Here is a 16,176-nt window from a genome sequence, read left to right as displayed (position 1 = left end):
ACTCTCCTTCATCTTCACGTCCTATGGGGGTACTGTTGGAACTTCTTTGGTTTCTGAGCTGCGTGTGGGATGATAAATAACCATGCCCAGGATGTCTCTTGTGCTTTTTCAAGCTCTCCATCTTTAGGGGCTCCCTATCAGCAGCACCTTGTCAGTCAAAGACCTTGCTTCCCGCCACCCACCTAAAAGGACACACTTGGGGTCTGTTCAGCCACCTCTGTGCTTTGTAGTTTAGTAGTTCATCAGCTCAGAGACCAGCCCAGTTTCTAAAAGCCCTTCTGCATCGTTTCAGGCAAATCCAGGCCTGTTTTAAAAACCAAAGCCTCGAGGGGCTTTCTGACTTTATAAGGTTCAAATCAAGGAGACCAGAGGGCCGTGCAAAGCACAGGGAAGACGTCAGATGTAAAGGCCCCCCCCCGTTCCCCTTCCTTCCCCCCCATCAGCATGCCTCCTGGTCTGACTAAATCTTTCCTAAGCACACGGGGCATTAAGTGCGAGCTGCTTGCAGGAAATGCTTTCTCTCTCCCGCCACCCCTGGGTCTGAGCAAGAGGCTTTCGCCTTCTGTTTAGCATTCTGGGGAGGAAGACAGGGTCTGGCTTCATCCTGCTGCAGTTCCTCCCTGGCCCCTCCCTTTGAACCTTCTCACCTCCTCCAGTAAAGCAGTCCTTGAAAAGACCCAGCTGGAGGGAATGTGGAACGAGAACAAGACAAGACCGTGGAGAGTCCATCCTTTCCCGGTGCTACCAGGCACAGACGCCAGAGGTCTGGGTCCCAAGCACGTATCCAAGGCCTGTCCAGGACTGAAAGCAGATGAAAAAGCATATGAAGGACGCTGTACTGTAGGATTAGTCCAGCCTGGCCAGCCCTCCATTGTTCTCTCTCGGCTCTCCAAAGATGTTGCAGATAGAAGACAATGAGAACCTATTTCCTTTCCCTGCCGTTTCTTGAAGAACATTTGCCTTGAGCTGGTCAGGATCTCCAGCTGCCTGCAAAATCCAGATCCGTGGGGTCATAGAGTTGAAAGGGTTCCTAAGGATCAACTACTCCAACTTTCCACTGAGCCAGAAAACTGTGCTCTCCTACTGAGCTAAGATGCTTTCAGGATCTCAGCTCCATCCTCTCTTCCATCACCAACCTGACTTCCCAGCTGTAGGCAAAATCCTAGCTCCCTGGATGTTCAGTCCCATCTCTTCCCTTAATCCCTTGACCTCTCTGTTGTCCTGCTTCTCCACCCAGAGCCCTCGCACAACATAGATGGCTGATCATGTTGCCCTCTGTACCCTTGTCACTACCACCTGCGGGGCTTAAATATGCAGTTAAGCATTTTTTTTAAAAAAAAAGCCCATTGGAAATAACCTGTCTAAACTCTGCTGCTGCTCGTTGCCTGCAACTTGTGCCTTGTGCGCCATTCCCTCCCTGCATTTCCTGGAAGTCGAAGGACGGCAGCCATTCACTCCTCACTTAAAGCCGGCGAGCATTCAAGCCAGTCTTGGGATCCAAGGGCCTGACTCACCCCGGGGTGAACATCGGCAACCCAGGCCTGTGCCTTCGCATTGCGCCCTGTAGTTCATAGGCAGGACTCAGGAGGATTGGTTGGGAAACTCCCCCAGTCTCATCTAAACCTCTGGCATGACCACATCTGGAGTTCTGCATAAACCCAGCCTGCTTCCCTCTGAGTCACGTTTGGGAGCCTGCAATTCTGCCGCTCTTTCCCATCTGAGGTTTCCCATCTGCTCTGGACCCGTCATCTCAGCACAAATTTCCCAGCATGCTGGAGGCCTCTGACTCCCACATGGCTCAAGGCAGCCTGCCCGTGCTTCTCCTTGCAGGAAGATGGGTCATGTCTTCCTCCTGGAGGAAGGAGAGACGTTGTTTTGGATCAGCTTGGCCGGAAAGGTGGTCCAGCGACTACATGGCGGAAAACAGAAGGGCCGTGGGCTGTAAATCACAGGAAGAGATGCTGCGGAATACAGACGGGGCTTAATCAAAGCAGAATCACCGCCACCCACAACAGCTGTATTGTGCAGTCCCAGTGCTCAGCCATGGAGGCGTACGAAGGCCTTTCGCTCCCTGGTCGGCAACCGGTGTGGAGGAGGACCTGTACAGGATGTTCCAAGACTTGCACCCAGTGCCCGCTGAGGACGTGGGCTCTCTTTGTCCACAAAAGCTCACAAATTCGCCATTTGCGAATGTCCCAAGGGCATCCCGCAACTCTTCCTTTTCACGTTGCAGGAGACTTTGACCTGGTTGCCCCTTTGGAAACGGTCTTAATTCTGGGCTGTAAAAGGCGTGTGGAATCATCCCCTGGGAATCAGATGGGGGGGGGGGGGGAGAAACCCATCATATATCAGATAAAATCCAAAGAAGCAAAGCACAACAAGACAAAAACATGTGGTGCCTACGTATTATATTTTAACATTTTAAGCTTTCCTGGACGCATCCCCTTCACGTTTCCCTGAGGGAGGCTTCTAAGAATCAAAAAGGAAAGAAAGAAGGCGGGCGAACGGCAGCTCCTTCCCCACCTTTGATTACCGCCCCCAGCAGAGAGATTGGAAACTTTATGGGGGGTGGGAAGGGGACTACAAATCCCAGAAGCCCCTAACCCTCCTGGTCCCTAGCTGGCCACGCTCGTTGGGGCAAATTCTTGACTCCTGCAGTCCAAAAGGGGGGGGGGCGAGGGAGGGAAGTAATTTTTCCAGGCTCCTCTCCTTCAAACCGCAGCCTTCAGGAATTGGGGACAGAAAGGCAGAAAGGACGGATGAATGAGTGAGGGACCGAATGAATGAATGAATGAATGAAAGGAGGGCGGGCCGCGCGTTGCTTTCCCGGCGCCTGATTGGCCAAGCGCCTCCACAGTCTGAGACTTACGGCGGCGCCTCTGGTTGGACAGCCGTTCTGCTCCTTTTGGGGGGGGGGGGAGGAGGAACGTGGGCGGGGCTAAAGCAGAGCCGGAAGTCGGTGCCGGGCAGGCGGCAAGGAGGGAGGCTCTGCGGACCAGAGTGGGAACTGCGAGCCGGCTTTTTCCCCCCACCCTCTCCTGGGATCTGCTGACCTTTGACCCTCCATTTTCATTGAGGGGAGGGCAGGGGCTTCCCCTCTATTTTCCGGTGGGGAGGCTCAGGCGCCCCCTCTCACTTGGACCCCCCCTCGAGCAGGCTGAGATGCCTTGGGCCCTGGGGGTCAGACTGTGGGGGGGCAATTCGTTGGGGAGGGCCTTGCCTCGAGGGGCGAGGGGAGCCTGGCCCCCCACTCACCCCAGAAGTGCCGCCCGCAGCACCACCAGCAGCAGAAACAGGAGGGTGAGTCCCTGTCTGGGCAAGGAGGAATGTGCAGGGGGGGCGGGGGGCGGGGGGCGGGGGGGCTTCTTTTTTGGGGTGGGGGAGCACCCACGTACTGGGATTCTTGTGTAGGAGTTGTGGGTCTTTGCCAGAGAGCAGGGCAGACCTTGGAGTGGGGGGGGGGAGGGAAATGCTGCTCTTGATTGAGCCGTTGCATTGCAGCTCCATTTGGGGGAACATGGGCTGTGTAGTCCCCCCCCCAAAAAAAGGCCATATCATCTACATTTGTCTTCAGTGTGGAAGAGATGGTCACTCGAATTGGCCTTCTCAGCCACACAAGACAGTGTTCCAAGACCTCCATACAGAGCACATTACCATAGTCTCTCGAGACTGAAGGATGCCTACAGACCGCCTACACATCATCTACATTCCATCACTTCCGGGGCTGGGTGGGTGTGGACCATCAGAGAAGCCCTGCAGGGCCAAGCGACACAAAGTGGAGAGATTCAGGGAGTTGTAGAAATTAATTAATTTATTTAAATATATATCTGCCACTTCGGTGCTAAAAGAAGCAAAGGTAAAAGCTCAAATAACGAATGACTGCAGTATTCAAAAAGTGTTAACCACATACCATATTGGAACTCATAAAGAAGAGCAGTGTTTTAAAAGTAGGCGTTCTAAGTGGTGGGGATGGGGGACCAGGCAGAAAAGCCCTGCTGGAGCCGATCCAGAGCCCAGAATCCACCCACCCCAACACTCTCCTCTGTATGAACTGGTCAGCTTGTGGTGGAGAGTATCTCATTGCCAAGATGCAACAGCCTTTATACATTCCTTTCTTGGCCACCTCTTGCCCAGTTCATCAAGATGGCCTGTCACTGCCGGGCCTCATTGATTAAAAAAAAAATCAGCTCTTTTGGAAGAACTGGGAAAGTAAGTAAATACAGTACTTGTAGCCTTGAGAGAAATCCCAGTGTTTGTTGATCAGATGGGCAACTGCATTTGCAAAGGACTTCCTTCTGCTTTGTGCACTACATCCCTTCACCTAGAGCAGTGGTTCTCAACCGTGGATCCCCAGATGTTCTTGGACTGCAATTCCCAGAAGCCTTTACCATCAGCTGTGCCAGCCAGGGTTTCTGGGAGTTGTAGTCCAGCATCATCTGGGTGACCCAAGGCTGAAAGCCACTACCCTAGATCAGCCTGAGGTTGTTTCTGTTCTTGCTGTACAGGCAGCAAAATGAGGCGTCCACAGCCGACGAAGCATTCCAGTTCCCAGAGAACAAAGCTGAATTCTCTTCACAGAGGCTACACTGAGAAGTAATGTTTAGGATGGAGTCTGGTATAATGCTAGCATGTGTACCCTTCCATTGGCAGAAGCGGACCCATCTAAGGCCCAGCCTCGTAGCCTACCACATACAGTATACCTTATATTTCTCATGGGTCAATTTAGTTGATGGCAAAATTCTGTGAAAACTAGAGAAACAGGCAGGGTTGGTTCCCCCTTCTTGTGCAATCCTTTTCGAAGACAAGAAGTCAAACAGGGATGCATTCTTTTGCCTGGGTGGCAGTGACTCTTTTGCAAAAGTCCCTGGAGAAGTTTGTCCAGTCTTCTTTTGATACTCTAAAGAGATGTATTTTTCATGTAGTACTGGCTGTTCTCTCTCTCTTCTTCTTCTTCTTCTTCTTCTTCTTCTTAGTTCCTAAAGTCAATGTTAAAAATGGGGATGGTTGAGGTCTGAGGCACAGGATACTTGAGGTGCTGAGGAAGAGCTATGTTTGGTTGCCTCCCCTTCCAGCAGGAAGCTGAGGAGCAGCCAGCATCTTTCCTGAGAGAGACGGCATGCCTCACCTGAGAAGCTCTTCCTTACAGGGAGGAAATCTTGACCATGCTCCAAGCCCTTCGGGATTGCCACACGGTCCTTCAAGAGCCTCGTCGTTTCCCATCACCAGGGGAAGAGCTGGCCTTTGGAGGGGCCCCAGTTTGGAGCAGTCCCACCTGTTTCATCAGACGGCATCAGTCGGAGGCCTCACAGCAGAAGACATTGAGAAAGCGAGGGGATCTCGACCAAAAAAAGGCCAGGAGAACTTAGTGAAAGTGAGACAGAAGGTATGTGCTCTCTCTTGAGGCAGAGAAGTTGGTGCCTTGGCTGGCCAAGACATTGGGGGAAGAGCTGGCCATGATTCGTTGAGTTAGGTTTCAGCTGCCAAATGTTTAGGAATGGGTCCGTTACATTCAAGCAGGAATGTTGCTGCTTTGATTTCTCTGTCTTCCGCAGCTTAGCGAGAGGGCCCGGGAGCGGAAAGTGCCGGTTACACGGGTTGGACGGTTCGCAAATTTTGGAGGTAAGGTCCACCAGGCAGGGACGTGCACAACTGAGGGACGGCATCCGAGAGAGGGGGGGCTGTTTACTGTTGCACTGCCCACAAGCCCACTGTTCATGGCAGCATTGGGCTGCAGAGAGATGCCGAGATGGCCTGTTGCTGAAAACTGGGTGTTGCTCTTTGCTGACAAGCTTCACAGCCATTGGCTTGGCTGGTGTGATGTCACGGAATGTTCATAGGGATACCGATGACTGCCAAGAGAGAGGAACCTTGGAGGCTGGTTGCAGCTTCTGCAAGACTGTTTTTACTCTCATAAAAATCTAATATTTAGTGGAGGGCCTTCTTTGTTTGGAAATGAAACCGTTTTGTGAAGCAGGTTGAGATCAGAGTGGTCTGAGAATTCGTAGCTGAGTGTGAACCTTCCGACTGTGAAAATTCAGTGTTTTCCAGTGCCATGTCCTATTAAGACTCAGAGTCTGCTTGGCAGGTTTGGGTAGAATCTATGGAGTAGCTTGATCTCGTTGCTCCTGCTTGGATTTCCTGAGCCGGGGATTTGGCAGCACCCAGAGAACCCCCCTTCACGTGATCCTTTCCCCCCCCCCCCAGGTCTCGCTGTGGGCCTAGGGCTTGGAGCCCTGGTGGAGGTGGCGAAGAACTCGCTTAATGGGGAGCAGAAGCCAAAGAGTAAGAACAGGACGCTTTCCTTCGCACACGGGTGCCCTTGGCAGCTACGGAAGTCTTGGGCAAGACAGGGAGGGTGTGTGTGTGCAAAGATTTTGGGAGGTGGATTGGGACTCCTCCTTGCCCTGTGGACCACGATGGACGAGCAGAACATCCTGGCATTCCAGGAGCAATGCCTGGGTGTCTCCCTGCTGCCCGCTTCCCTCCTGCTGTGCTTTTGTCAGGAAGGAGCAAAGGGCTTCTAAAAGGAGAGAGCAAGGCTGCTCCAAAGAGTGCCAGGACGAGGCAGCTGGGTATCCATGTTGGCATTTAGGGTTCGGCTTTGGGGATTGTACTGGCGCATTCTCCTTTGGGGAATGAGTCTGCCGACAAGCCTAAACAAAAACAAAACAGGATAAGCCTAGCCAATGGGCACTGCATAGCTCCACCCACCCACCCATCCAGATCTCTCTCTTTTTCCACCTCTTCCCCTGAGGGTTTTTTTTTGTTTTTGTTTTGTTTTTTTGTTTTTTTGCAGATGGTAGCCTCCTGGAATCCAACCCCTTCCTCTCAGAGGCCAACGCGGAGCGGATCGTGGACACCCTTTGCAAGATGCGTGGGGCAGCCCTCAAGATTGGGCAGATGCTCAGCATTCAGGGTATGAGGGGGGCTGTCTCTTCCTCCTCTCTTCTCCCTCCAACCTCTCCACACTGGTCGGTAGGAATTCTGCCTGATGGGTTGGGTTTTATGCTGACTGTTGATCCCGACTGTTTTCCCCAGCAAGGGTCTGGTTCCTCTGTTCAAGGACTGTTTTAGATCCCAGGTCAGACCTTAGATTAGTCTTTCTCTGCCGTTACCTTCCCTGTCCAACATGGCAGTACGTAAAAGCATCAGGACTGTTTTTTGCACTGCTAGCTGTAAAAAGAAACATTGCAAGGGGGTGTGTTTAGGTTGCTGCCTGCATCCCATCTCCAGGTAACCCCTCTCTCCGCAGACAACAGCTTCATCAGCCCTCAGCTGCAACAGATCTTTGCGCGTGTCCGCCAGAGCGCAGATTTCATGCCTCCCTCTCAGATGATGGTGCGTTGGCAGGGGGGGTGTTTGTCTTGGGGGAGAGGGAGCTGCCGAAAGCCGTCACGTGCCATGGCTGAGGCCAGTATTGCACAAATGGACTCTGGGGGCATCTCCGAGGTGCCTCAGAGCTGTGAGCGTGGAAGCTGGACTCGGGGCCTGTTTGAGGCCCCACACATTCCAAGTTGGGGTTCTCTGCTTTTGACCTTCCAGAGGGTCCTGGTGGAAGATCTGGGCCCTGACTGGCGGGAGAAAGTGGCGTGCTTTGAGGAGAGGCCCTTTGCCGCGGCATCCATTGGCCAGGTGCATTTTGCGAGGCTGAAGGACGGCACGGGAGTGGCAATGAAGATCCAGGTATCAAGGCCCAGTGTGTGTGTGTGGGGGGGGGGCTGCCCGGTGGCGCTGGGGAGAGCAAAATGGGGCTTGGAGGGGCGCTCTGGTCCATGAGAAGAGTTGGTGGGGGATGCACAGGCTCCAGGGCAGGTGGCGCTCGTAACCCTTCGGACCAACAAGCCCACTAGCCTTCCCCCCAAAGACCTTGAGATCTTTCCTCCCTTGCAGTATCCTGGCATTGCTCAGAGCATCCGCAGCGATGTGGACAATCTTCTCTCCATCCTCAAGATGAGCGTGATGCTCCCTGAAGGTAACGCCTGTGGGAATCAAGGAAGGTGCAAGACACCTTGCAGCCACTTCAGCTTCCAGCTGCTCTTAGGATCGGGATGAGGTGCAAAGATTATGGGGTGGGGGGCGGTTGGAGAGATCCCCCTTGAAGCCTCTGCCCCTGTTGGCACGGTCTTCTTCCGGGGCCCTGACATGGAGTCGGTGGCTGTTACGGCATTGTGGTGGTTGCCTGGGCAGCTACAGAATGATTGCGGACATTTTAAAAGTTGGAGTCATGGAAGGGGGCCTGGCAGTAAAGGCTGCATACCAAGAGAAGCTGGATAAACAAGATTTGGGAAAGTAGAGAAGAGACCCAAGAAGGCAGGAAGTGCGCATAGCCTTGCAAAGCTTTAAAAAAAAAAAACCTTCTGTAATGCCTGGATAGGTAGAGACAGGGCAGGGAGGTGGCTTGCTTTTAGTGGGGTGGACTGCAGGTGGGCCCAGGTATTAAAGGCTTTCTAGGTGGGCTTGGGGGCTTAAGAATGGGACCCGTTCAGTCCACCTGCTGGAGCAAAGACCGTAGCCTGAGTGGTTCCCCATTTATTGAGTTCAGCTAAGGAGGGATTCAGGCCCCCCTTGCTCAAGCGTAAGTTGGTGTCTAGTGTGCTTCTCACCCTGTAGCTCTGGACAGGGGTGCCGGATCCTCCGTGCATCTGCGTGGCTCCCTCTGCGTGCGTGTTTTGTGTTGCTCCTTCTTCCTTCCCTTCTTCCAGGCCTTTTTGCAGACCACTCCCTGCATGTGCTGCAGAAGGAGCTGGAGTGGGAGTGTGACTACCTCCGGGAAGCGGGTTGCGCCAGGAGTTTCAGGTATGCGGGAGTCAATCCCTGGCTGGGCCTCAGGCGGGGGCCTCCACCCTAAGACCATCTCCTTGGCATGCATCCGGGTGGGCGGGGGGGGGCACCATGCAGCTTCCGCTCAGGCGCCGGTTCTGCCCTCCTCTCTGGAGAGGATCCTCGGCTTCCACCTCCCAGCGGAGCCTTCCGGGACGGCTCTCCCCTTTCTCCAGGCAGCTCCTGGAAGGCGACCCGTTCTTCGAGGTGCCGGCGGTGATCGACGGGCTCTCTGCCAAGCGGGTCCTCTCGATGGAGCTGGTCGGCGGCGTCCCGCTGGACCAGTGCCAGGCGCTGGACCAGGAAATCCGCAACGAGGTGGGGTTTTTTTTGTAGTTTCTCTTTTGCTCTCCCAATTTTTCCAGGAGAGCCTGAGGCCGTGGACGTGTCTGTGTGGCTCCCTGCTTTTTCCTCACAGCACCCCTGCCAGGCAGGTCACGTGGACGGAGCGTGACTTTCTCAAGGGCGCTGTGAGCAGATCACGCCAGTGGGACCCCCTTTTGTTCCTTCTCCTTTCAGCGCTTGTGACCTGGTGAAATGGCACCCCCAGAGTTTCCATTTGGGAGGCAGAAATAATGGATGATGGGTTTTGTTTTTTGAGAGCTGGGGATCGGGAGAGGCTTGGGGAAGGTGCTCTGGGGGTACCTGTCTGACACACGCAGCCCGTCAGGCACACTTCATCCCCCACCCCCAGGGAAAAGAGGCCCCTCCCAGCTCTTATCAGCCGCCCCGGCGTAGCTGGAAGGCCTGCTACTCGCTGAGCGAGGGGGACTCACCCGAGGCCTTCCGTTTCACCCCTTCCAGATTTGCTTGAACATCCTTCGCCTTTGTCTCCGGGAGCTCTTCGAACTCCGCTTCATGCAGACGGATCCCAACTGGTCAAACTTTTTCTACGACGCCGAGAGACACAAGGTGTGCTGGGGGAGGAAGGCTGCTGGTTGGAGCCCTGGGGGAGGGAGGCGCTTCGAAGGGGGCCGGATCCTCCCCTGCACTGTGGCCCCACTTGGGCCCCTAGCATATCTGATACACCTCTCTCTTTCCAGGTAGCCCTGCTGGATTTTGGGGCCAGTCGGCCCTTCACCAAGGAGTTCACTGACCATTACATTGAGGCAAGTGCCCGGTTTCTGCCCGAGGGAGGCACTGAAGTGTCTGGTTTGGAAGTTTATAGATAAGTCCCTGACTGGGGGATTCTGGGATTTGTAGTCCAAAATTAATCTTCCCCAGTGCTGTCCCGTCCAGATTGGCAGGCCCCCCCATATCCTATGGGGTGGGGAGAGGAGGGGCAGCAAGGGTGGCTGGCGTGGTTTCGGCGAAGCCCAGCCTTTTCTTCCCTTTCAGACACGTGCGGGCTGCTGCATTGGGGACCTCCATCCCTTGTGGTCTAGAGTTTGGGCTTCTGGGCAGCTCAGCTCCCAACCCTCTGGAGGACCTTCTCTACAACACCAAATCCTTTTTCTTTTTTTCTCTTTTTTTCCTGGCCTTCCCAGGTGGTGAGAGCTGCTGCCGAAGGGGACAGGGCCAAAGTGCTTCAGAAGTCGAAAGACCTCAAATTCTTGACGGGCTTGGAGGCCAAGGTGAGTCCATTTGCGTCTGGCCCCATAAAGCCCACCCTTCCGTATATACCACTCTACAGTGGAACCGAGGGTGCACAGCGCTTGCTTTCTTGCGTCTTCTCTCCTTTGTCTTTGGGAGGCCCCTCTGAGCCCTCTTTGTTTTGACGGTCATTGTACAGCTACTGAGCGCACCCTCGGTGACAATTTCTCCCCACCTTGGGGGTTGCCAAAGGCAGGTCCTGGGGGAGATGCTGTTTTTCAGCCAAGGCTTCTTTTACTGGCATTTGCATGCGCTGCTATGTATGCGTGCGCATGCACACATGTATCCCTTTCCGTGCTGTCTTCCTGGTCCCTGCAAGGACAGGGCAAAGAGCAGGGACGCTTTCTGGCTAGAAAGGTCAACCCTCAACAGCTGCCTGACTGGCCCGTAAGAGGCCCAGGCGTACAGCACAGCGCCCCCTGGTGGAATCGTTGCTGGGACCAGATTCAAGTACGGTTGTGATGACGAGAGAGTGGTTTGTAAATAACACTCGTGCTGGTTCCTCCTATCACAATATTCTTTCCTTAATCTCTGCTTTCTCTTTATGAAACCTGTGCAATAGACCAGTAGCAGCGACTCCATGGTCTAGACGGCAACAGTGAGGCTTGCTGGCAGCCAGTGAGAGCAAAACCAGTGCTTGTCGCGATTTCTGCCATCACATTATGGAGCGGTGGGGCAGGCTTCCAAGGGCCTCCCATCCCGCTGGCCTACATCTGACTTCTCTAACCATCCTCTCCTCTCCTCTCCCCTCCACCACCCTGCTGCTGCCCTGAGGTGGTGTGTGGGGTGGCCGTTTTGCCATCGCAGCTGTTTGCCCCATTGCTGTTCCCCTTGCCCTTAGGGCTGGGCAGCTAGAGGGCGGCCCCGGGCAGCCCCTTTGGCCCAAATCTCAGAAGTGGCAGGAGCTGCCATTCTCGTGCGTGGCATCATGGAAGAAATGACTCAGCCAAGCAGCTCCTGGCTCAGAAGGCTAGCAGGGTGGCAGAACATTTCGTTTTTATTCAAGGCGAAGAGAGAGAGAGCGAGAGAGAGAGGTTGAGCAGCAGCAGTATTGTGTAGAGAGGAGCATCAGGGCTGGGGGTAAATAATATTTTTAAAACAGCATATGATTTTCAGGCACAGATCTGGGTCTTATATTTTATAGCTCTTTATCAGGCTGTTTGCATTGCTGATTTAATTATTGTCCATGTATTATCCACCATATTACTGACGAATGTAGTTTTTTGTTTGTTTGTTTGTTTGTTTACGGTGAGGTTTTGAACCAGGCAATTTTTAACCTTGTAAGCCTCCCAGAGCAGTGCTTACACTAATGGGGGCCGGTGTGTGTATAAGCCTCCCGCTGTCCCCCAGCTCCTGCAGGGGAACAGCGGGAGGCAAGGAAGCACTTTCTTATTGTGGGCAGATGGAATCGGTGCCCTGCCTTGAAACGCTGCCTCCCCCCCTCCCCCACATGAGAAACAGTTTTGGGGGTTTCCGCTGTGTTTTGCCAGAGATTCTGACAAGAGATTCTTTCGGATTCAGAGGTCACAAAAACAGGCCGTGGGGAGCAGGTACCAAACAGCGGCACCGTGAGTGTGTTTTTTGTGCTTCCGCTGGGGACAGCTCCAGTTTTGACTTCCCCTGTTTCCGCCAGGTCTTTGAGGAAGCCCATGTGGATGCCGTGATGATCCTGGGGGAACCGTTCTCCACGCCCGGATGCTTCGACTTCAGCACCCAGAGCACGACTCAGCGCATCCAGGACCTCATCCCCGTGATGCTGAAGCACCGGCTGAGCCCCCCGCCGGAGGAGAGCTACTCCTTGCACCGGAAGATGGCCGGCTCCTTCCTCATCTGCTCCCGCCTGGGGGCTTCCATCCCCTGCCAGGAGCTGTTCGAAGAGGCCTACGCCCGGTACCAGGCGGAGCGGCGGGCCGCCACGCTGGCGGACGGAGCCAAGCTTCAGGGAGCGTCGCCGTGTTTGTGAGAGGCTGCCCTTGAAGGGAGCGGAAGGCTCTGAGCGTGAGAGGCGTCCGCGAGAAGCTGCTCGACTGGCCGGGGTTCCAGACTGGGGTCCTCTGAGGTGCTGTGCCATTGTGGATCGGCATCTTAGTCCCAGCTGTTGACTTGACCCACCCAAGTTATCCACAAGGACTGAACCCCTTGTGTGTGGGGGGGTGAGGGGTGCTGTTTCCTGCCTTCAGTGTTTGGAGCTGTTTGGGGAGCGGCGGCTCCCTTTAGTGAGGAAACCAGCCAAGCCAGAAGGGGTTGCCTCTCTCCTCTTCCTCCTGCCTGCTTTTGCCTGTTACTGGGCTCCATACCTCTCTTGCTCTCTCCCTCCTGCTCTCTCTCACTCACTCACTCCATAGAAGACGTCCGCCTGCTTCCAGCTCAGGGCTAGCCTTTGCCCATCCTCCTGGATCTGCGACGGGCAGGTGCCCTAACCCTCCACCTCCCGCAATCCCATTAGCCGTGCTTTCTTGTGAAAGCCAGCGCTCACTTTTCTCTCTGTGGAGGACAACTGCTGGGGAGACGTTGCCCCAGGAAACATGCTGGCTGCTAACATAAGCCATGGAGGGCAGGGGGTGTTGTGGGGGGGCAATGAAAAAGAGAGGGGCACGGATTTTGCAGCTCACTAGCCATTCCTTTGGGAAACCAAAGATTCTAGTCCTCAAGGAAAAATCTTGAACAAACTCAGCAGCTCGGCTGATCGGGAGGCTGCTGGTTGCCTTGAAAGGGACCAAGTGGCCCCGTTCTTACCAGTTGTGTGCAGAGGGGGAGAGGGGGGTTACTCCTCCTGTTAAAAATCTCTCACTTTTCTTCCATCTGTAGCCTTTAGAGCAGAGAGAAGAGCAGGATCCAGGTACCCGCTTTTTATATAGTGCCTGCATTGCTCCTGGGAGCCATTGTTTTTTAAACTTTAGACATACTGAGAGTTGGAAGGGACAGCCAGATCCAGCGTGTCTTGTTATGAGGGCAGGAGGGTGGGGGCTAGGAGGAGAGAGATTTAGGGCAGAGAGTCACTTCTAACAACAGCAATTAATTTGAAGGCTGACAGCACTCTCTCTCTCTCTCTCCATTACAGTGATTGATCTTATGTTTTGTGTGTGTGTGTGTGTGTGTGTGTGTGTGTGTGTGTGTGTATAAAATCATCACCATCCATATGGGGAGGTGCTGAGGAAGGGGCGGCTTGTTTTAGAACCAAGGGGCAGGGGAAGGGAAAGTAAACAGGAGAAGGTTTGGGTGCCGTTTGTCATATTTTATAAACCTAGGGACCCCCTGTCTCCATAGGATGCCGGTAACAAAGGAGTGTTTGAATTATTCTTGTTAAAGAACCTCTACATCTCCAACTGTGGTAGAAAGCCTTTTGTGTTCCTACTCAGTGTGTGCTTGCAGCTTTTAATATTTCGAGTTGGGGGGTGAAGGGGGAGGAAAGGGGATCAGTTATTATATTCTATTGCCTGTTTCAGTTCTGAGGGGGATCATTAGCGCTTCTGTCGGAACTTGAAGACCAAATAAATAACTCAGCGGACGAGGGCGCAGGATGTTTTGAAGCTCGCCGTGCAAGCACACGTAGACACAGGCACCATCATTAACAATTTTTGAGCGTGGCATTTCCAGGTGATACGGGCGACAGCTGCATCTCAAGGTTAAATAACCATACAAAAGATAAATAATCTCAGAGAAATAAATATGTACTAAGATTGACTCAGTCCAATAGGCACAACAAAGACCAAACAGAGTTAGAAATACTAAAGAGGGAAAAAAATCAAGTATCTTTACTTTTTTTAAAAGGTAATTCTGGCCCACTGAGAACTCTAAGCAGGACCCAAAGTGGGTGGAATCAATTTGTGCAGAATTTAGCAGCATAAATTTTCTAAGCAAGCGCAAGAGTGTGAATGCTCTCAGTAATGACTCAGCCAGAGTTTGGAGGACAGAGGCCTCCCCGTGGCTTTCCTGCAGGATCCGCACTGCCAGCCTGAGAAGGCCGCTGTACTGATGCCGCTTCCCAGGACGGCCCGAGGTGGGTCCTCCTGGTCGTGAGAAGGGCTCTCGTTGTATTCAGAGTCCCGCTCCGGTCTAGGTGAGGGTGAGAGTGCATTGCATAAGGTCACGAATAAAACAGAAAAAATGTACACTTGGCTTCAGCTGGCGCCAATGGCAGACATCTGTCAGTCTAAAGATTGACTTACGAAAGCACCCGTACATTTATCTAAAACGGGAGCGGGGTGCAGCAGTTAGTAAGCAATGGGGGGGGGGGTTCCAGCAGGAGGTCGATGCTTTCTCCCATACAGCAGGAGAGATGTGTGGGTTAGTTGGAGGTTTTTAAGTTCTTTTTTTAAAAAACCCAGTGCTAACTCCAGGTGAGACCTGGCAGAAGATACTGATCTCTGCTGTTCATTTGTTTGATCTTATGGGTTGTTCCTGTTTGAACTTGCCACCTACCTGAACAGTTGTAAATTTGGTGGCTATAAATCTCAAGATACATTTAAAAGAAGCAATAACACATCACTGTAAAATGTGCCGGTGTGACGTGTCTTTTCCGGCTTGAAATAATCTGCATCTACTTTGTGAAGACGGGACGGACAGATCCGCTAGCCCATTTTTTCACAGTCATCCTTTTGCAGCCAAGCATCAAAGAGACTGTGTTTTATAAGAGGGAGAAGAGAATTCTTTGTGGTCACGAGGCTTAGATGGCAATAAACGCATTCGGCACTTAAGCATTTGAAATCCCGGTGGAGATTTTCAAGGAGCATATCTTTCGAGTAGTCCAGGGTTTTGCTGCCACGCGAGTCTTCAAAATGAGAAGCTGCCATGAGGAGTCCAAACACTCTTCTCTCCCAGTCCGATTTCAGCCGAGGCTGGCTTCTCCTTTTTCCTGCTAAGTTGTAAATCTTGCAGCCTTCTGCTTTGGGTTTCTTTGCCCTATCTGCTTGACGTCTGTGCAAAAGGATGGCATGCCTTAGGAGTGCCACGTCCAGCGATATGGCCCACTTTGGCGCCGGGTAAACCTGGCTGGGCATCCGATGTTCTGCTCGACCCAAGTGGACAGATCTTGCTGTCCTTCAGAGACCCTCACAGAGGACAAAAGATCCCATCTCCCCATGTAAGCCCCCTGCCTGTTTTAAAATCTACAGGAAAGGCCCTTCTCCCCGTCCTCAGAGGCATCTCTGGTGCGGATAGGAGAGAAAGAGTGGCTGCTCTGAGTCTGTGGAACTCCCTTCCACTGTAAGCTAGGTTGGCCCCCATCCGGCTGTTCCTCTCCTGTAGGCAAAAAACCTTTACCTCTTGGCAGCTGGAATGAGCTGTGCAGGAAGGAGATTTTGAGGGATTAGCTGCCCCCCACACACACACCGTTAGAAGAAAATCCTTCAAGATGACTTTCCTAATCCTGTCATTTCTTTTGTTTAAAGCTTTCGTCTATCATCTTTGTGCCCAGGAGAGCTCTCAGAGTCCGTGCTGTTTTTATGTTGCAATCTGTTTAACTGCTTTAGATCTGGTAGCATATGTATCTGTTCTGTTCTGTTCTGGTTATCTCTTTGTAAGCTGCCTCTGGTTCTGCATTAGGAGGAAGCTGGGATTTAAAGAGGAAAACAAACTACGTATAGAAAAATTAAATGGAGCCTCCGGACCCCTGCCTGGCTATCTTTCCCCCTCATCGTAGCCCATGGGGGAAGTTCCTGGGCTTTGACTTGGCAAGTTGGCAACCAAGACAAATCTCTCTCACACACACACACACACATACACACACACTCCCTCTCCTGCTCCAGTCCCTAAACAATACCA

The 16,176-nt window shown here is 53.0% G+C and overlaps 1 protein-coding gene across 1 annotated transcript; it reads left to right on the top strand.

Annotated features, from left to right (window-relative positions):
• Positions 1 to 2,931: 2,931 nt before the first annotated feature.
• Positions 2,932 to 13,921, top strand: COQ8B (coenzyme Q8B). The gene is made up of 14 exons (XM_072980006.2): positions 2,932 to 3,300; positions 5,147 to 5,383; positions 5,553 to 5,619; positions 6,205 to 6,282; positions 6,797 to 6,916; positions 7,253 to 7,338; positions 7,543 to 7,683; positions 7,891 to 7,972; positions 8,703 to 8,796; positions 8,997 to 9,138; positions 9,625 to 9,732; positions 9,864 to 9,929; positions 10,308 to 10,394; positions 12,047 to 13,921. The coding sequence occupies exons 1-14, from the start codon at positions 3,163 to 3,165 to the stop codon at positions 12,374 to 12,376; spliced, it is 1,776 nt and encodes a 591-aa protein (XP_072836107.2). The 5' UTR covers positions 2,932 to 3,162; the 3' UTR covers positions 12,377 to 13,921.
• The last annotated feature ends 2,255 nt before the right edge of the window (positions 13,922 to 16,176 follow it).

Source organism: Pogona vitticeps, chromosome 9, assembly GCF_051106095.1.
Source record: "Pogona vitticeps strain Pit_001003342236 chromosome 9, PviZW2.1, whole genome shotgun sequence".
In the NCBI taxonomy this organism is placed as follows: domain Eukaryota; kingdom Metazoa; phylum Chordata; class Lepidosauria; order Squamata; family Agamidae; genus Pogona; species Pogona vitticeps.
The sequence above is the reverse complement of the archived record's forward strand: the minus strand, read 5'-3'. Positions and strand labels throughout refer to the sequence as shown.